The sequence below is a fragment of the Ictidomys tridecemlineatus genome, chromosome 2, assembly GCF_052094955.1.
Source record: "Ictidomys tridecemlineatus isolate mIctTri1 chromosome 2, mIctTri1.hap1, whole genome shotgun sequence".
Classification (NCBI taxonomy): domain Eukaryota; kingdom Metazoa; phylum Chordata; class Mammalia; order Rodentia; family Sciuridae; genus Ictidomys; species Ictidomys tridecemlineatus.
In genome coordinates this window covers 25,121,871-25,143,615 of record NC_135478.1, presented here as the reverse complement: position 1 = coordinate 25,143,615, position 21,745 = coordinate 25,121,871, and the positions used below count along the sequence as shown (strand labels likewise).

Below are 21,745 nucleotides of genomic sequence, written 5' to 3'. Positions count from 1 at the left end.
TTCTTTTTAATAATTTTTATTCACTTTATTTTACTTTTTGCAGTGCTGGGGATCAAACCTAGTGCCTCACACATAGCTAAGCAAATATTCTACCACTGAGACTCATCCCAGCACTCATGCACATTTTTGATCCCTTGAAAGAAGAAAATATTCCAAATTGCCAAACCTTGGTTTTCTAGACTGCCAATGGTCCACTCTAATAAAGTCAAGAAACTTCCTTACTCCAGTCAAGGAGGTGGCGTTCGATTTTCTTTTAAATTGTGGTAAAAGAGATATATATCACACACACACACACACACAAATGATTATTTGAATGTACAGTTAAGCAGCATTAAATACATTTATGTCATTGTTGAGTTCACTAGTCTAATTTTCAAAACAACCTTGGATCATGACCTAGGGTCACAGTTTCACAAATAATAGCCACCTATTATTATTATCATGACCTAGGGTCACAGTTTCACAAATAATAGCCACCCCCACTCATTTTATCAGAGCAGCTCTTTATTCAAAGATGCTGTCTGTGGGCTTCATTCATGTTTGTCCATTTTTCTCTTTTTGGTGATGAAGAGACATATGAAATCAGTCAGACTGTGTTATAGGGATGCAGAACAGGAGTGAGGAGTTCCAGCAGGAAGCAGCTCAGGGAGCATGAACATGTTGTGGAACTTGAAGATGAATGAGAGAATCCTCTACCTAGAGCAGTACTGGCATAGGAGTATGCTGGGCCCATAACCCAGGTGGTTGTCTCAGATCCATCCCCTGCCAATCTACTCCTGCCTTTGAACAATGGACTCCAAGACACCAATAGAATCTGCTTAGTGGCCCTTTTGACTCATCCATATTCTAAGGAAGACATAAAGTAAGGTATCAGCAGTGATACTCAATGAGTTTAGTGGGGTTTCCTGGGGTAGGAAAAGTAGGGGACTCATTTTTGCCCCAGACTGAGGAGTTTTTCACACATCCTCCTGCAATGGGGAGTGGAAAGCACTTTGGCAAGGACTCTGGATAGATGGTACCCTGTGCTTCCTATCATGTCCCAGTAGGAGGCGTAGAGTGACTAGTTGTGTCATTTTGGTGGTAGGTTCATCAGTGAGGTCTTGTGGTGACAGCTTGATTCCCTTTTTGTCAAATTGTCCATCAACACCTAGCTCATGGTTTCACCATTTGATGACCACTACCTGAACCAGTTATTTTATTAAATTAAAGATTATGATATTTTTGGTTTTATCTGTGTTTTTCCTCTATCAATCGATTATAATTCTTTTATACAAAAGAATGTTGTCTCATTTGTTAAAGCTGTTTGGTTATCCTGAAATATAGTTCATACTAGAAAGTAAGGCCAAATGCTGAACTCTGTTCCTTAAACTATATGAATTTTCAAAGGAATTAGTTGGTATACTGGCATTTTTCAATGGTGCTTAATGTTTTTTTCCTTTCCCCCTTTCTTACCCTCTTTCCTTCTTCTCCCTCCTCCCTCCCTCCCTCCCTCCCTCCCTCCCCCCCCCTCTCTCTCTCTCTCTCTCTGTATTTTGTCATAGCTATTAACAAAACAACCTATTTTAATCAATTATAATTATTTTTCTTATTGAAGTTTGAATGATCCTATCTTAATCCACTGGAAGCCCCTTCTAGCTGGTGCCCTCTCTTTTTGACCCAGTTCCATTAGGCAGGATGTTTTAGGCATATTCTGTGCTTTCCCAGCCTAAGCCCTGGATTAGAAATGGCTACATTTCTCTGAGGAGCTCTAGTTCATTTTATTGGGGATTGGTATTTAGGGACCATAATCTGGGATCTGGGGTCCTCATGGCTTCTGGGAAGCCATTACTTTTTGTCCTTTTAAGTGTGCAGAGCTAGGAAATATGTATATTTAAAAATAGGAGTGGGGATATAGAGAGCTTAAGGCCATGGGTTCAGCCCCCCGCACTGCAAAAAATAATTAAGTCAAATAAAATCAAAATAGGCTGGGAGGAGGAAGGAATGGGAAGTTACTGTTAAACACATAGTTTCATTTTGGAAGGATAAAAAAGTTCTGGAGGTGGATGGTGGAGATGGCTGCACACAGTGTGAATGTGCTTAATGCCACTTAACTCTCATTTAAACATGGTTAAAATGGTAAATTTCATGTTATATATATTCACTTCAACAGAAAAACAAAATAATAGCAAAGAAAGGATAAAAATATGAAAACTTTACAGTGGTATTTTAAGTTAATTTTAATATTATACAGACTGTTGAATTCTTGAATTTTATAGTTGTAAACCTATTTTATTGAATTTTGGTCAAAATTGCTTATAATAATAATTATGTAATGCTAATCATATCTAGTTCTAACTTCTTTCTCTAAGACTGCTCCATTTTGGCCCATGGGCTTCTATAATTTATATTCTGAGTCTTTCCACTGTCTTCTTTTTTGATACAGACTTTGCTACCAGGACTTCCAGGTCCTTCTGGGGAGGTGGTTAAATCCACAATAGGTGTGACCTCTTCATCTACTTCTGGAAGTGGTGACAAGGTCTATGCTTACCAAATGGTCCGAACAGATTCCCGGGAACAGAAACTTGATGCCTTTCTGCAGCCTATGAGCAAGGCCCTGTCCAGTCAGCCCCAGGCCATTATCCCAGGGGATAGGACAGATGGTTCTAGTGGTGATGCCAGGCAGCAAGATGAGGAGATGATTGAACTTCCATCTCCTGCTGAGGTGGCTGCCAAAAATCAGAGCTTGGAGGAGGATGCAACTAAGGAGGCTTCAGAAACAGCAGAGAAGAGAGCACCCAGTCCCAGCCCAAGCAACCCCAGGTATGGCTTTTTGAGGAAAGTGAAGCTTACCTCTTTGTTCTTTAATAAAACTATCTTCTAAGTTTGGGTTTTCATGAACCACTTGCATTTTCTTTTGCCTGACTTGTCCTCTCCCTCCACTGTGGCAGTGCTGTGACTATGTCCACTGTCTGTCTTTGACCATGTGTTTTCTGAGGTACGTTAAACATCTGTGGTTTCCAAATATTAGTTAAAAACACATCAGAAAAAAAGCAGGTGTATCCTTTGTTTTTAGTAAAGCATTATGATAAAGCTTCAACACCAGAGGTTGCTAAAGACAGAAGCCTAAAATAGCTCTTCTATCCTACAAAGCTGCTATCACTCTGTTTAGAAGAAGCCCACTTTCTAAATCCAGTTCACAAAACTCCTGAAGTATATGAGTGAGTGGTAAAAGAGAGCTAGGAAAAAGAGACAGGAATGATACTAGAATAATACTAGACTCATTTTGTTTGAGCATTTCCTGTGTACACTATGCATATTCTCTAAAAACTGTACCTCACTGAAATCTGTGAGGTGGGTATTCCTTTTTTTTTTTTTTTTTAATTGTCAATGAACCTTTGTTTTATTTACTTATATTCAGTGCTGAGAATTGAACCCAGTGCTTCACACATGCTGGGCAAGTGCTCTACCACTGAGTCACAACCCCAGCCCCAGTATTCTTTATTTAATATGTATACATGCTGAACCTGGAGCTCAGATAAAGTCATTTGCCCCATACTGCACATTTACATGGTGGCTGACTACCAAAAGCCCTAGCACTAAATGTCCACTTCAACTTGGACAAATTACTTAATTCCAGTTTACTTATTTCTGAGACATCCTATCATGACAGTTTCTAAGGATTTTTTTCTAGACAATATTGAAAGATGCTGGTATGTATCAAACATTTATTGTGTGTTAGATATTTTGAATACATTGTCTCATTTAATGCTCTAAACCCTGCAAAGGAAGTATTGCATTTTATTTTGGAGGAACTAAGTAATACTTACCACAGAACAGTTAAAGCAAAAGTCATTGCATCATTTCTCTGCCAAAAACCTCTCGGTGGCTTCCCATTGCATTGGGCTAAAACCTAAATCCCTGCCTGCCTTCCCTTTAAACCTCCACTTTCCCTCTTCCTCATGCTGCTTTAGCCACATGGCCCATGTGGCTAATCTGAATTGACTGAGCTTCTTACCCTCTGGTTGCACTTGCTGTTCCCTTAACCTAGAAGGCACTGACTTCTTGCCACTCAGGTCTCATTTCAAATGTCCCCTCTTGCCAGAGGCCTTCTTTGTTCATTTAGACTAAAGCTTCCTTTCCTCTCACCCTCCCATCATTTTAGTATGTTTCCTGGTTTTATTTTCTTCCTAGCATTTATTGCTACTAAAAACAATCTTTTAATTTTTTCTATTGTCTTTTGACTCTCCTACTGGAAAGTAAGCATCAGGAGGGCAGGTACCGTGTCTGCTATGTTTGTTGCTGTTTGTAATTAGTATATAACAGTGTCAGATAGATGGATGGGTATATGGAGGAATGAATGAATCAGGTTTGACAAGATCAGTTCACTTGCTCAGAACCCTATGGCTTTATGGGCCAAGCTAGATTCCAAATCCTGGTTACATAACCTGCTGCTAGGATCTAAGGATTATCAAATAAGTAGTGTACTAGAGAGTAGACATCTTGGAAAGGCCTACCACCAGTAGGGATCTCTCTGCAGCTGTGTAGAAGCTGCTCTCTTTTCCAAAATGCAACATGAAAAACTTGGCTAAGTCCAAAAATTAAAAGGAAAAGCAATGACCTGTTTCCTTTTTTCATTGCAGAAAAAGACATCGGGAAGACTCCGATGTGGAAATGATAGAAAGTGATTCCCGGAAGGAAATGACCGCAGCCTGTATGCCCCGGAGAAGGATCATTAACCTCACTAGTGTTTTGAGTCTGCAGGAAGAAATTAATGAGCGGGGACATGAGAGTACGTAAGTGCTGAAATCTGCCTGCTAACATTAATAGGTTTGAGAAATGCAGAAAGCATATATGCTGTCAGGGTACCCACTGCATGTACTGGGCAAACCTTTCTTCCCTCCCTTAAAGACAGTTTTCAGAAGAAGAGAAGGGGGTAAATAGTTGGTTTGTTTTAATTAGAATTAATCGGTTATCTCATGAAACCATAGGAGTCAGAGTAGAGCAGTCATTTCAGCAATTTCTAGTTTGTTTTTGTTACTGTTTTTAGTTAAAAGCAGTTTGACAGTCAGCAAAATTCTTATCCTGTAGCCTGAATGGAATATGCTGTTGCTGAAAGTTCACAGGCTTTGGAGGTTCCTGGCTTAACCACTTCTACCATGTGACCTCATACTTGGGACTTGACCTTTCTATGCCTTGGTTTTTCCTCATCTATAAAGTGAGATTAATTTTACCCTGGAAGATCATTGTGCTGATTAGAGATTAAATATAAATAAAATACTTATTATAGAATAAGGAGTCAGTAGATATTTTTATAACTTGAAGAGAAAGTAATAAATTATTATCATCTTCCTCAGAAATAGCTTTTGAGAATACCAAAGTATAGAACTCCATCTTGGTCCCTATTACTTCAAAACTAACTTAATGGTTGTAGGAATTAAAAGTGGGGGCTGATCCAGGGATTGGAGTGAGTAACAGCAAACTGGCCTTCACACCATCCTGACCCCACCATCTGAGGCAAGAACACCCCAAGTACAGGCTTTATTGAGCAGTGTTCCAGGTGGCAACTCTGCATTTGCATCTGCATAAAATTTAACCATGACCTTTTCATTTTTCATCTATTATATATTCTTTATTTAAATAAATTTCAACACTATTTTTCAATATATTTTAAAATATGAACATCTGGATTAATTTTTAAAAGGAATGAATAGCTAAGGAGCAAGTCAGTACTTTCCCACTAATCCTTAACCTTTTGAAACAGTTGCTGTGACTCAGCTGCCTCTTAAGGTTTTCCTAGGCTTAGTCACCACTTAGCTGATCTAATTTAGGAAGGCCTCAACTTGCCTTTCTCTGTTCATTCTCTTTTCTTAGCACTCTGGACCTTTGTTTACGTGTAGGAAGAGATACATAGGGTGTCTCTACACTTGGGCAGGGTAAAAACTTCCTATGACTGACTTTTTGCCAGTTGTATGGAAACGATTGCCATTTGGATTCTAATTGTTATTTCCATGAAGATTTGCTCCAGTTGCTCTTTCCCCTGTTATTAGCTTTCAAGCTGGGAGCTCTTAAAACAATTTTTAGTAACGTAATGCGACTTGTTACTTGATTTATTTAGCAGTCCTCTTCACAAAAGTCTTAGTTGACAGAGTCTCTCAGACTTGAAATTTACTGAGTTTGTCTCCCTCATGCAAAGACTATTAAAGATCATTTCAATAAATGTTTTAATAGTGTCAAACTGCTTCAGTGCAATATAATACCACCCTGTCTCAAGCATGGTCAGGTTTGGAGTCTTGCTGAAGCCAAGACGATAAATCTACATGGTATAAAATTATACACACACATTATCTCATTTAATTCTCAAATACTTTTATGAGGGAGGCAGAGCAGGTACTGTCATCTCCTGTTTTTTTGGCAGTAGGTACCGGGGATTGAACTCATGGGCACTCTACCACTGAGCTGCATCCCCAGCCCTATTTTTGTTATTTATTTAGAGACAGGGTCTCACTGAGTTGCTTAGTGCCTTGCTTTTGCTGAGGCTGGTTTTGAACTCACCATCCTCCTGTCTCAGCTTCCTGAGCCACTGGGATCACAGGTGTGCACCACCACACTCGGCTCCTGTTTTAATGACAAAGAAATGGAAGAGGAAGAGGATAAACTAGTTGGAACAGCCCAATGATCCAAAACTGTCTGAGAGTCAGGTGTGACAGTGTATGCCTATAATCCCAGCTACTTGAGGGCTGAGGCAGGAGGATTGCTTGAGTCTAGGAGTTCTAGGCCATCCAGGGCACCACTGTGGGCACCTGTCTTGAGGGGAAAAAAGGCCGAGGTACTTACCTTGTAGATGGTGGGTTGTTGCTTGTTCCAGTTACCCAGGAAGTCTCACCTAGTATTTATAGCAAAACCAGGTTATTGGCTTGTGCAGGACAAGCACACCCTGTGATTCTGACACCATAGGGCAAAGGCAGTATTTTCAGACATGGGAGGTCTGTAGCATGTAGGGTCTCACAGCAGGAGTAGCTGTAATATGGGAAGTGGGGTGAGCAAAGCTAGAACTCTTATGAAGCGTCTGCCAGCTACACCTTTCATTGGCCAAGCAGAAATTCACTCAGCTATTAGGGCTTGGTTGTGCTGCTCTGTAAAAATGTGCCACTATGACAGGCCTTACTGGGCTGTTGTGAATACTTGAGATACTGTGTGCATACTTTGGAAGCTCCAAGGCACTGTTCCAGGCATCTCATCTATACCCACGGGGGAAAATTGGCTGTCTTTGAGTGGAATGCTGCACCAGGATTTCTCTGAGGGTCATTGACCTTATGATCCTGTTTGAAGAGATAAGAGCTGCTTTTCTCAAGACAGCCTTCTGAACTCCAGTTGGCTGTTTCATCAGTGTGTTGTCAGTGTCAAGATCACTGTCTCATTCATGTTGCCCAGCATGGTGCCTGGCATGTAGACTCAGGAGATACTTGCTATAGGAGAGGTCAAGTGGTTGAGAGGAACAGCTGGGAGGTGAAGACCTAGGATCTGCTCTAGAGAGGTATCCAAGTTGAACACTCAGACTAAGTTTCTTAAGCCTGGTGGGTTTACCCATCTGTGGTGAGCACATGTTCAGTTAACAAATGAGGTTAATTTTGGAAGGCCCAGTATCCAGTCAGGTGTTCCATGACATTAGGGATTAGTAATGATTGGATTTATTGCTAGTCCCATGATTTTGATCTAATTAAATGGGGATAATGAATGTCATAGCTGTTTTTTTTTTTTTTGGTTTGGGGTTTTGTTTTTGTTTTGTGTTTTGTTTTTGCCCCCATACAACCACGATTTTATTTTCTTGGTCCTTGTGAATAGACTCAGGTCTAAATATATATACTCTTAACATGGTTTGTCACAGTTAACAGTTTCTTTTGGTATATGAAATCAGTCCAGCAAGCATTTGTCGTGTATCTTCTCTATAAAATTATTTGTGCCAAGCTTAGAGGTAGAGGATGAGATGAATAGGCCACGCACACTGCCTTCTAGAATACCATGGTATTGTGTGGGGATTGTTTAGTAAATAATTAGCTACCATTGCTATAGAATGAAAGAAATTCTGTGGTAGAGAGAAGGGTAGTTCAGCAGGAATTCACAGTCAGAGCTCCCCAGAGGGCCAGGTAGGCCAGTTGATCATCTCAGGCAATAGCAGAGGTCCTGGCACACAGGGCTCTAGAAGGCAGCAGCAGGGCACTAGCCTTCACCTGCAGATGGACATCAGAAACTAAAGAACTGGTTCCTTTCTTCTGGTGCTTGCTCCTGGGCCCTTCCTTAGGCTTGGTTTTACTTGCTGGCCTCGGTTGTGAATCAGATGTGCATGCAGTTTGGCTTTAAAGCCCAGAAGGGTTTTGTCCCATTTTGCTCTTTGCAAAATAGCAGGGTGGACTTCTAGGGTTGTGAGGAGTTTAGAATAGGAATGACCTAGAGATGCTGTGACAAGCTGGGAAGAGGCCCAGGGAAGCAGAGCCCTGTACATAGTGAACACATGCTGCCCTTCCCTGCCCTGCTGGTGGGGCTGCGTGTTAGCAGCTATGGGTTCAGCAGAGCAGGCCATGAATATTCTGCACAGAAAAATCTCTGACCCATTTTTAGTAGATTACACTGCTTTCTTTTCCTCCAGTGCCTCATTATTCAAGATTATTTGATGTTCTCCAGCTTTTAAAATAATCATTCTCCGCCCACGCAGAACATCCTGTAGAGACATTGAGTTTTCAGTGGGAACAGAGGGAAACACTTATTCTAAAAATGAATAAGTCTGTTTTTTTCGGGGTGGAGGGGTCATCACAGAACTTATATAACACTATGAAAATTTTCTTGTGATGGCCAAGCTTAAAGAAAAAATATAGTAAAAATACAACATATAGGCCTATTGCTGAGCCTAGATCTTTGCCCTGTTTTCTTCCTTCTTCCTTTTTGGTGGAGATTGATGTCTTTCATTAAAAATAATAATTCGTGGACTGGGAAGATTGGCATACACCTATAATCTCAACTGTTTGGGAGACTGAGGCAGGAGAATTTAAAGTTTGAGGCCAGCCTGGGCAACTTAGTAAGAGCTTGACTCAAAATTTAAAAAGGCCTTAGAGGTGTATCTCAGTGGTGGAATGCTTGCCCAGCATGCACTAGGCCCTGTGCTCTATCTCAGCACTGCAAAGATAATAATAATACACACACACACACACACACACACACAAGCATATCCAAAATCATATTACAAAATAATGTAGCATCTACAGAGAAACAAATACCCTTAGAAATAACTGTTGTCCCAAATTGTGCAATTATTTCCTTTCATTTTATTATATTTTTACCATCTATGTTTGTATTCCTTAAAAAACTATTCAGTTTTGCAAGCTTTATGTGAACATACACAGGCATATTATGTTCCTAAAATTCATCCATTTGTTACATACAGCTCTGGTTTAGTTTTTCTGTATAATGGATTCTACCTATGAATATGCATTCATTCGTTCTATGGAAGGACATTTGAAAGATTCATATGGCTTCAGTCCCTGGCTGCTCAAATCTTAGCCAGCTTCCCACCCATGAGTTGATCAGTGGCTTGGCACACTGATTGGGAAACTCTGCTCTAGAGCGTTTACTTATAAGAGTTTCTGCTGGGTCATAAAATGACAAACTATTTTCTAATTTTCCTTTATACTCTCATCAACAATGTACAGAAGTATATTTGTACCCAAGGAGTATTCTCTCCAATATTTGATGCTGTCAGACTTTTTACCAGTTTGGTAATCATGAAACAGTAATCTGATGGTGGTTTTTATTTGCATTTCATTGGTGACTAGTAAAGCTAGTTAAATGTATTTCCTCTAATGCTAAGTGCCTCTCCAAGTTTTATGCCCATTTTTCTGTTGGGTTTTTTTTTTTATCTTTTCTGATTTTAGTAGTTCTTTATATATATATATATATATATATATATATATATATATATATATATATATATATATTCTAGATAGTAATCAGTTATGTGAAAATACCTTCAGTTTAGGGCTTATCCAGGAACTTCTTTTTAACAACACTCGTTTCATCTCAATCTTGTGTGTACTGCAGTGGTTTCCTATTAGAATTCCCATTTCAAACCATTCTTAGACTTTTGTTCTCCTTTCTCACTCTAAGTTTGTGATTCCTGAGATTCGTCTAATATCTTTGTATAAAATTGACTTCAGAGCTCTCATTCTTTCTCTGGGTTCCTGCTTTGTCTTTGATTAAACTTTAAGTATTCCTTAATCTTTTAGCAATTCCTCATTACATTTTAAAAATATTTTTATTAGTTGTTGATAGATCTTTACTTATTCATATGCAGTGCTGAGAATCAAACCCAGTGCCTCACATATGGTAGGCAAGCACTCTACCACTGAGCCACAACCCCAGCCCCCTCATTGCATTTTAAAAGATGAGTCTATAAATTCCTCATGTGTGTGTGTTTTCAGCAGGAGGTTCAGTCATGGCATGTTTATCTGTTTGGTGTGTTTAGTGCTGGTTCTTGTTACCTTGGAGTATGAAGAAGTGTTGGTAGGATTTCATTACTTACCTGTTTTACATTTCTCTTTTTTGTTTTCCAGCTCTCCGAGAGATGCTACATAACCACTCTTTTGTGGGCTGCGTAAACCCTCAGTGGGCCTTGGCACAGCATCAGACCAAGTTATATCTCCTCAATACCACCAAACTTAGGTAAGTTAATGAGCATATATAAAAATTAGAGCCACTTGGGTGGGGTTGTGGCTCAGTGGCAGAGCACATGCCTCGCACATGTGAGGCCCTGGGTTCAATCCTTAGCATCACATAAAAATATATAAAGATATTGTGTCCATGTATAACTAAAAACATGTTTAAAAAAATTAAAAAGTAGAGCCACTAGATGAATGGTCCAGGGTGTAAAGCTGGGGAGGGCTATTTGAGGTGGTTGGAAAGGTTTGGGAGTCAGCAATTATGATTCCAAATCCATGTTTAACCATTTCCCATTCTATGAGCCAGTTACTTTCCTAAACTATGTCTCATCTGTAAATTAGGATATTACTATTTAACTTGAAGGATTTTTTTGTGAGGAAAATAACCCGAGAAGCCTAGTCCTCACAATGGGCTTAGTGCTCAGTGTTGAACTGAGTTCAATGTTGTAGGCTGTGAACCAGATATTGAGGAATTGGTGCTAGTAGAGAATTCTGGTATTACTGTGTGCGACAGGGTACTGTGGGGGAGGCAAGAAGATCTTATGCCATCTGGCTTTGGAGATGTACCAAAGGCATACTGTAACCTCCAAAAAAGCCAGGGGTTATTGATCAGCACAGGAAGATGGACCTCAACAGGGCCATTTGCCTAGCAAGATTTCTATTGATGGTTTCCTGGGACTTTGGTCAATGAGCTGTTGTCTAGAACCATTGCTAAATATGTTCTCAAATAGGTAATAGATATGGGATGCTGCTGCTACCTTACATATATTAGACACATGGGGCTGGGGATATGGCTCAAGCGGTAGCGCGCTCGCCTGGCATGCTTGCGGCCCGGGTTCGATCCTCAGCACCACATGCAAACAAAGATGTTGTGTCTGCCAAAAAAACTAAAAAATAAATAAATAAATAAAAATTTAGACACCATTCACTAACTGTCAAACTACCCCTTTCCAAAACCTGCTGTGTGGCTTCAAGTGGTTCTCAGCCTTGTTGAGTGCAACAGCCAGTATACATTGCTTAAAGTTGGCACATGACATAAAATCTTGTTTTCCATCTTTCACTGAGTAACTGCCCCAGTCCACAAATATACCATTGCCTCCATAGCTCAGATATTTAGAACTCCTTCCTAGGCTTGGAAACCTTTTTGGTGCAGCTCTTTTCCAGTTCCATTGAGTTCTTTGAGAACCCTTGGGTTTGTATAGTGAGCTGCCATTTACTAATTTGTTGGTAATTCTACTTTGCTTGCTCTTTCCTTTGTGGCATATCTAAGTACATAACTTTCAAGGCTTCAAATCACAGTTGCATTCAGGTTCTTTCAAGTCACAGATAGAAATCCAGGCCAGTTCCAGAATTGCAGCTACAGTTTGAGCATCCTTAATCCAAAGCTAAAATTCTCCAAAGTCTGACACTTTTTGAGTGCCAGCATAATATCACAAGTGGAAAATTCTGCACTGTGAAACTTTGTTTCATGCACAAAATTCTTAAAAATACTGTATAAGATTACTTTCAGGATATATGTGTAAGGTGTAAAATATAAATGGATTTTGTGTTTAGACTTGGATCATCCCCAAGATATCTCATTATGTATACGCAAACATTCCAAAATTTAGAAAAAGTTCAAAATACTTCTGGTCCTAAACATTTTGGATGATTGTATTAATAAATGTGAAGGCTTCCAGTGAGAAGACAAAAGTTACAAGGAGAGAACTGGGTTCAGTCTAATATCTAGATTCACCTCCTTCCTTTGTCACTTTATTAAGTGACATGGGACACATTAGTTATTCACTTGATACCTCAGTTTCCCCACTATAATGCAGGTCTAGAGGATTCTTTGTCTGCTTTGACTGATAATGAAGTCTTTCAGCAAGATCTCCAAAGTTTAGTTGTTTTAAGAACTGTAAAGGGCAGATCTATAGTCACCAAAACAGCATGATATTGGCATCAAAGTAGACATGAAGACCAATGGAGTAGAATAGAAGAGAGAGACAAACCTATAGAGATGCAGGTATCTGATTCTTGACAAAGGTTCCAAAAGCATATGCTGGAGAAAAGAGCCTTTTTTAAAAATTTTTTTTTGTAGTTGTAGATGGATAGAATGCCTTTATTTTATTTGTTGATTTTTCTGTGGTGCTGAGAATCGAACCCAGTGCCTCATGCATGGGAGGCAAGTGCTCTGCCGCTGAGCTACAGCCCCAGCCCCCCAAAAAAAGCATAATAAAAAAAAAATGTTGATGGAAAAACTGGATATCCGCATGCAGAGGAATGAAGTTATACAGCCCTCTCTCTTACCCTGCAAAAATTCAAATCAAGGGATCAAAGATGACCAGAAACTTTGCAACTACGGGAAGAAAACATAGGATCAACACCAATTTCCTTACTGAGACCCCCAAAACTCAAGAAATAACATGGGACAACATCAAATTAAAAAGTTTTGAACAACTAAGAATGTGAAGAGAGGTCCTACAGAATGGAAAAAAATCTTTGCTAGCTACTCCTCTGACAGGTGATTAATGTTCAGAATACACAAAAAACTCAAAAAGCTTAACATCCAAAAAATAAATAAATAAATAATCCGATCAATAAATGGGCAAAAGAACTAGCAAAACAAAACAAAATAACGTAGTAAATAAATGGGCAAAAGAAATTTCTCAAAAGAAAGTAGTATAAATGGCCAAAAAATATATGAAAAAATGTTCAACAATTGCTAGCAATTGGGGAAATGGAAATCAAAACTACACTGAGATTTCATCTCAGTCCAGTGAGAATGGCAATCTTCAGGAATACAAATAATAATAAATATTAGGATGTGGGGGAAAGGCACATTCATACATTTTTGCTGGGACTGCTAATTAGTATAACCATTCTGGAAAGCAATAGGTGCTTCCTTAAGACTAGCCGAATCAATACAATATAACAAAAGAATTAAAATCAGCATACTATCAAAATACAGGCACATCAGTATTTATAGTATGAAATTCACAATTATAGCATTTGCTGGTAAAGAGAACTGGAAACATCTTGCCAAGTGAAATAAGAAGAAAATCAAGAAAAACAGGAAATCAAGGGTTGGATCATATGGAAGCTAGGGCAAAAGAAGGGGGAAAAAATGGGAGGCGGGGATTGGATATTATAAAGATATAGGGAAGACCAGTGGAGTGGAAGGAGATGGAGGAGGAAGGAAAGGAAAGGGGAGGAAATACAGGGCAATTTTGACAAGATTATGCGGTGTACATGTATAAATATATCACAGCGAATTCCACCTTTATGTATAAAGCACCAATTAAAAATAAATAAATGAGTAGAAGGAAGTCCAGTAGAGGAAAGAGAATGCGGGGGAGGTGAAGGGAAGGAAAGTGGGAACACTGGAAACTGAAACAGTAAATTTCATGCATGTATGTTTATGTCAAAAAACCCAGTTGTTATGTATAACTATAGTGCACGAATAAAAGCACAAAAAAGAACTAGAAAGTATCATATAAATGTGACATTTATTCCAAGTCTTTGTTTCTGTAAATAATTCATTATGTTCTATATTTAACAGCTGCTCTTGGATTGTTGCCAGCCAGTGCATCATCTTAAGCCATATATCAGTGTAGTATAATTCTGCCTTATATCCTCTTTCGATTACTTAGGAAGATTCCCTGTCTTGCCTATACATTCCATATAATTTTTTCCTATGTAATTTTTAATGTTGAGTTGTCAAAAAGTTGTTATAGGATTCTTTGTTAAGTGGGAAAGACAACCAAAAAACTTAAATTTCATTACAGGACGTCAGAAATCTTTTATAGCACCCTAGGGCTTGGAACAGCATGGGTGATAGCAAGCCAGACATAGTAAGCTGGACATAGAAAATATTCTGTTAAATTAATCCCTGCCTGTGGAGGCTGGCTACCCAATGCCTTGGTAGGAACAAATGTTGGCACTCCCAGCTCTTTGAAGGAAGAAGAAATCTTGTTAGACAGTAAACCAGATTCCATAGCCAGGCAGAACCATCTCTGTCCATGTTTCAGAGGTTACTTCTCCCATTTTGTGCCCGCTGTTCAGCCCACAAGCATGGATTCAGCTCTTCATTAAAATTAATTCATTTTTGTTTTCAGTGAAGAACTGTTCTACCAGATACTCATTTATGATTTTGCCAATTTTGGTGTTCTGAAGTTATCGGTAAGTTTATATTCTCATTTCTGGAACTTAAACAGCTGGTCATTTCTGAAAATAGGAGCTCTACACAAATATCTTCTTTGTAGTATATTAAATTTTTCTAAATATGCATAGGATAGTTTGTGTATTGTATTATTTGCTATGTAGGAAGTATCTAATTGCCGTAAGATGTTTTTTAGCCAAATAGTCATTTAGTGGCCAACTTGAACAAATGCTTATTATAATAGAAATTAATACATATCTATTTAAGAAAGCTTGGAAAGAGATGAAAATAAATATTTTATAAAACTCGTCAAAACACAACCCCAACAATTAATTTTAGTCCATTTCTTCCAAGATTTTTTCAGTACCTAATTTTAATTCAGAGTTAAAACCATACTACCCATCCAGGTAGCTTCCTTTTTCATTTGACATCTATATGAAAAAGCCTGCTGAGATTTTGATTAGAGTATGTTAAATATATAGTTTAACTTGGGGAGAAAATATTCTGTTAAATTAATCCCTTAATATTTCATATTTTTAATGCTGTGATAAATGGCAATTCAAATCTATCAGATTTTATACATAAGTGATTATGTCATCAAAGACTAAGAAGTTTCCTTCCTATCCAGTCTGGAAGCCTTTTCTCTTTCTCTTGACTGATGGCACTGGCTAGAACGTCCAGAACAAAGTTGAGTAGAAGTACTGTTATCTATGGTTTGGGTATCAGGGTGTGCTGGTCCCATACTATCCTCTCCTTTGATAAATATCCTCTCATTTTCTATTTTCTGAAAGGGTTTTTATAGAGTTTCTTCCTTAATGTTTGATAGAATTCATGAGTAATTTCATCTGGGCCTGGAGATTCGTTTATGAGAAAATTTTAAACTATAAACTGAATTTCTTTACTGGATAAGGAGCTATTCAAATTACCTGTTTCTTCTTGGGTAACATTGGGCATTTTGTTTCTTCCAAGAAATTTGTTCCTTTAACCTGTTTTTTTCAAATGTATTGGCCCAAAGTTGTTCGTAATATTATTCTTTTAAGATCTATAGATCTGTAGTGATATAACTACTCTCAATCCTAATATTGGTAATTTGTCTTCTTAATTAGCTTGATTAATCTACTTAAAGGTTTGTTGATTTATTGATCATATCATAAGAACTAACTTTGGCTTTAGCCTGTTTCTCTTGCTTTTTGTTTTCTATTTCATTGATATGTGCTCTGACCTTTTTTTTTCCTGCTTATTTTGTTTTGTCTTCTATATTATATTCCTTAAGGTAGAAGCTGAGGTCACTAATTTGAGAGCTTTCTTCTCTGCTATAGATGTAAAATACTATAAATTTTCCCTAAAAACTGCATTAGCACAAATTTTGATATTGTTGTCATTTTCATTCAGAACAGAATGCTTTCTAATTTTCTTTTTTATTTGTTCTTTGACCTTAGAATTGTGTCATATAGTTTCTAATCTCTTAGGGATTTTTCAGAGATTTGTTACTGATTTTTAACTGAATTCCGTTTGATCAGAGAACACATGTGAATTCTTATACATTTATTGAGATTTGTGTCATGGCCCAGAATATGGTCTTTGTTGGTAAATACCCTGTTTCTACTTAACAGAATTAGTCTTCTGATCTTGTTGAGTTCGTTCTATAATATCAGATGTATCAAATTGATATTTATGCTTAAGTCTTCAATATCCTTGCTAATCTTCTATTTTTTCTATTAGTTATTGAGAAATAGGCATTGAAACTTCAAGCTATAAATACAAATTTATCTATTTCTCTTTGCATTTATCTTAGTTTTTTCCTTTAAATAATTTAAAGCACTGTTATTGGGTACTAAAGTGTTTAAAGTTGTTACATCCTTTTTTTAATCCTGTTATTATGAAAAAAATAACAGCAAAGTAATACTAACGACAACAGAAGGGAAAAAATGGAGAGTAGCTTTATGTATCTCCTTTTTGACCATAGATTGCCATCCTCTTCCTCACCAGATAGATGATTTACCTGAACTGTTGCTCAATTTGATTTATTCTCCCTCCTCCCTGATTTGGTTGTGGGTGAATCAGTGTAAAGAAATGATCTGCCTAGTAGTTTTCTAGAACTGTGTTAGTTGAATCCCTAGAGCTACATAAAAGAAAAGTACCTGCTGGTAGCCTCAGCCCTCCTGCTGTTCAGCAGGCCTCTTGTCTGTCACAGCCTGTCTGTTGAAACACCCATTGACAAAGAGGAAAGAGGTTTTGTGTGGACTCTTCAGGCACTTCCTTGGAGGGAAATGGGGAATGTTAACATTTGTGGTATCTCACTTGCTCTTCTGGCAGTGGTTTGGTGGGAATTTGGGCTTTGTAATTTGATGTCCTTTTAATGCTTGCCACTTGATGTTCTCACTCCTTCCTAGGAGCCAGCACCACTCTTTGACCTTGCCATGCTTGCCTTAGACAGTCCTGAGAGTGGCTGGACGGAGGAAGATGGCCCCAAAGAAGGACTTGCAGAATATATTGTTGAGTTTCTGAAGAAGAAGGCTGAGATGCTTGCAGACTATTTCTCTCTGGAAATTGATATGGTATGATGGCCATTCGTTGAATACAGCCCCTGCCATATTCTTCAGATTCCTAGATCAAGATGAGAAGTCTGGGCTCCCCCTCAGAAGCAGCATGTGACAGAAATGAAATCTTCTCTGTTCCCTGTTTGCATTTCTTGCATATACAACTGTTTATGCCATTCCTGTTCTCATGGTAAAGGGATCCAGACAGAAGGAAGAGCTGAATTCCATGCTCTGCAGGCTTCAATACATGAGATTATGCCACTTGCTTCTGTTTCTTTCTCTTACCTCTTAATCTTACGGAGTTTCTGTCTCGATGTGTTAATTAGTGAGCAGAGCCAAATAAAAGGTTGTTTTGCTGTACACTGGGACCAAAAGCTTTTTAACTGCTTGGATCTTCCTCCCATGCCCAGTCCAGTCAAGTAACCAGAAACCTTTGAGGATGAGAACTGGGGAAGCACTAATGAAATTTGTTTATATTTTGTTTAAATAAATTTGCTAAATCTTGTCCCCTTTTCTGTCCCTTTTCCCACAAGCAGGAAGGGAACCTGATTGGATTACCCCTTCTAATTGACAATTATGTGCCCCCCTTGGAGGGATTGCCTATCTTCATCCTTCGATTAGCTACAGAGGTGAGTGATAAGCAGGTACTAAGCATATGGGCACGTGCATGGATTCTGGGTAAACGGGGCATGTGACCGCACCTTTGTTTGGAACTGTCAAGATGACAAGGGTAGAACAGCATGAAGATTCCATCAGCCACATCAATATTTGTCCCCAGCCATACTTATCAACTATTTCAATGCCTAAGAGTCACATTTCATTTTTTAGCTATAAGTAGTTCATTATCCCCATTTACAAATGAAATTGTTTAAAGCATGTACCTAAGTTTTTTAATTCTTTCAACCAGGTAAATTGGGATGAAGAAAAGGAATGTTTTGAAAGCTTAAGTAAAGAATGTGCTATGTTTTATTCCATCCGGAAGCAGTACGTATCAGAGGAGTCGACCCTCTCAGGCCAACAGGTACTGTGGCCTAGCACACTAGCACTCCAGGACAGGGACGAGCCCTTATACAACCTTTAAGAGATGAAACTTGCCCATCTCTAAAATCTTGAGTTCTCATATATCTAACAGGGTATGTTCTCATTTATCAAACACAGTGGTCAGCTTTATTTACGAGTTTTTTTTTTTTCCTTCTGCTTCTCTAGAACTTAGACCTCTAGAATGATCTCAGAAACTGTCCACTGTAGAAGCACAAGCCATCACATTGAGACAGACTGTCCAAGGCTGGTGGGTCCCTGAGTCCCATTGTCAGCCCAAGTCCTCAGATTCTGGATGTCTCCCTGGTCACCCTTTATTTCTGCCATGTCTGCTGCTGCACAGCCAGGAAATAAGACTCTGGAATTCCACTTATAGGTCAATCTGACACAAATAACAATCAGTCAGATAATAATCCCTTTCAATCAGCAAGTATTTCAGGGGTAGTAGGGGTCAGAGGAGTGGAAGTAGTACACAAATTAAAGGATAGCCATTTTACTGCATAGCCATCTTAGTGATTGTTCATGGTCACCCTGAGATGAAGTGGTCTGCGTGCGTCACAGGTCAGAAAGCTGCAGGACAGTTGGCATACTCAGGGATCCCCAGTGCCTTTTTATAGGTGTAGGAGATTCACTCCCGGGTCTTTCTGGCTAAAGCCGTGGGAATTTCTCACTCTGGTGGAAAAGGCAAAGCAGCACACTTACCATACAGTGCTGAGAGTTATATTTGATTGGGAATATGTACCTCAAGGAAAGGAACTACAGATGATAACGAACATTTTCTCATAGGAACAATAAAGCAAAATTACCATTTTTTTTTTCATTTCTTATCTGTGGAGGTTTTGGAAAAACAGCTACTTTCAGACCCCCAAATTTGAAGGTGAGTTAGATACTTCAAATGTTGCCATCCAGACACCAGTAAGGATCAGACATTATGTTAGATCCTGCAATAATCAACACATTCCTTCCTGAGTGGACACACAGATTCCATAGGAGATGGTCCTGCAAGAGCAATGGCTACTTTGCCCTCTCAAAGACCTCATCTCTTATGTTCAAGCCTCTGGGATTACTGAGATGCTAGGCTCCTTCATAAGCTTTAGACAACACAGTTCATCGCAAGCCACCAGGACTGTCTAGGCCCAGTGCCCACCCCATTGCCAGGAAGGCAGTATGTATAGGAAGGCTTATGACATCTAACATGTGTTTTTCAGAGCGAGGTACCTGGCTCCACACCAAACCCCTGGAAGTGGACTGTGGAACACATTGTCTATAAAGCATTCCGCTCACACCTTCTGCCTCCTAAACATTTCACAGAAGATGGGAATGTCCTGCAGCTTGCTAACCTGCCTGATCTGTACAAAGTCTTTGAGAGGTGTTAAATATGATCATTTATGAACTCTTGAGTATTCTATTCTTCCTTTATATCCCAATGTGGTTGGTAAGACAGGATTGAAAATTTGCATTTGCCTGTCAACTTGTGGCACTTTTTCTTGCATGGTGGATTGACTATAAATAAATTTTCTGATGTGTCTTAAGTTTCTTATTTAACATCACACTTGAAAAGTTTCCTAGATCAGATTTTTCCTAGTATATACCAGGTTGTGTTGAAGAATCACCAAAGTTTGAAAGCCCCTGATATCTAATAAGGTGTTCTACAAGCACCGTGAGGAATTCTAAAATGGTCTTGAAGACTTGGCAGATTATGCTTTGATTTGATTCTTTCTGTATTTTGGCAAATTTTTATCCTCTGATACCATATATTGTGTCAGTCCAGCTGCCTTTTAAAATAAGTCCTGAACACCTAAGTCTCTACTGATCAACTATGGAAAAAGTTTGATTTGAGAATCTATCAATATCTTCAGTAGCCAAAGTTAATTTATTCTTAGGGTAAATGTCTTCATGTGTTCTATAACTGGTGTGAGTTTTTAACTTATCCCACCTTGTTAATGTCTATGGGCTGGGGGGCAGGAGACCCTAGGTTTGATCCCTAGTACTAAGGAAGGAAGGGAGAGAGGAAGGGAGGGAACAGAAGGAAAAAGGTGTTTCTAAATATTTGTTTTGCAGTACTGGGGATTGAACCCACAGTGCCCTACCACTAAGCTACATCCTCAGTCCTAGGTATGAAGAAATGAAAAATAAAAGTGAAGCCCATCATAGGGAGGAACTACACTAGAAGAAACTTATTCTCTAAGGAGAAACTAATTCAAAGTAAACACCAGAAATAAAGTAAAATGACAGAGAAAAGATCATTTCTTGCATGATGGATTGACTATAAATTTTCAGATGTGTCTTAACAGTATTCTTTTTGAAGGATAATGTGAGTTTACACTTAAACTATAAGTGCCAAAATAAGATACCTTAATATTAGCTTGCATTTACAGAAACTGAGCATTCAGCACAGGGAGGAAGAATGCCTATAGTTTTAAGGTAAAATTCAGATTTACAGGCTTCTGTGAAGAAAGTTCAGTGGAAAAGAACAGAGTATCTCATGAAAAAATGAAACCATTCCATTTAGAAAAGACTGGGACAAAAGAGTGGAAGGGATATGTTTCTTGTGTCATAAAAGGGGCAAGATCAGTTTCTGACAACTAAAACTCCGAACATTGGATTGGGGCATTTCAGAAGTGAGGTTTCATGAGCCCAGAAGAGTGCCAGCTGAGTGATCTCTGGTAGAGAAGAAAGGGGCTTCCCAGGCCTTCAGAGCTAAACTGCATTTTAGAACATCCTCCTGCCCGTGTCCAACCTCAAAACCATAGAAAGATGATTTATAGGAAATTGTCTCAATCTAGGAGATTGGTTTCCATATATTAAAAATGAAGGGCTGGGGTTGGGGATGTGGCTCAAGCAGTAGCACGCTCGCCTGGCATGCATGCGGCCCGGGGTCAATCCTCAGCACCACATACCAACAAAGATGTTGTGTCCGCCGAGAACTAAAAAATAAATATTAAAATATTAAAAATTCTCTCTCTCTCTCCTCTCTCACTCTTTCTTTAAAAAAAATGAAGGGCTAATTACTCTAAAGAAGGGAACAATTATTAAAGATTTTATTCACTTTTGAGTTTATTATCTAGTTTTAAATCTAGTTTTATTATCTTAAGGGGCCTTGATTCATTAGATTTTCCCCCAACATCTTTTTTGTGTAAACTTTGAAGCTACAGTAATCATGTCCATAAACACCACCTTGATTCCAATAGTGAAAGAAAATCACAAATCCTAAAAAGTATCTACACTCGGTTATTTAAAAAAACAGAAAAAAACACATTGAACTGGATGCCTTTAAAGATGAAATTAAAGATTGTAGAAGAAAAAGTTCTACATTCCAGATAATTTTTCCTTGAGGAGAG

General features: G+C 38.6%; 1 protein-coding gene across 3 annotated transcripts in view; it reads left to right on the top strand.

The window, feature by feature from the left end:
* Nucleotides 1-19,931, top strand: part of Mlh1 (mutL homolog 1) — a 44,346-nt gene extending 24,415 nt beyond the window's left edge. For 2 of the 3 annotated variants that reach the window (XM_013362046.4, XM_005317351.5), the window contains exons 12-19: nt 2,423-2,799; nt 4,620-4,768; nt 10,581-10,689; nt 14,783-14,846; nt 17,220-17,384; nt 17,903-17,995; nt 18,274-18,387; nt 19,613-19,931. In XM_013362046.4, the coding sequence (XP_013217500.2) occupies nt 2,423-2,799; nt 4,620-4,768; nt 10,581-10,689; nt 14,783-14,846; nt 17,220-17,384; nt 17,903-17,995; nt 18,274-18,387; nt 19,613-19,780 (1,239 nt within the window). In that variant the 3' untranslated portion in view covers nt 19,781-19,931. The remainder of the gene's footprint in view (nt 1-2,422; nt 2,800-4,619; nt 4,769-10,580; nt 10,690-14,782; nt 14,847-17,219; nt 17,385-17,902; nt 17,996-18,273; nt 18,388-19,612) is intronic. The other variant, XM_078038151.1, reaches the window with a different exon arrangement.
* The last annotated feature ends 1,814 nt before the right edge of the window (nt 19,932-21,745 follow it).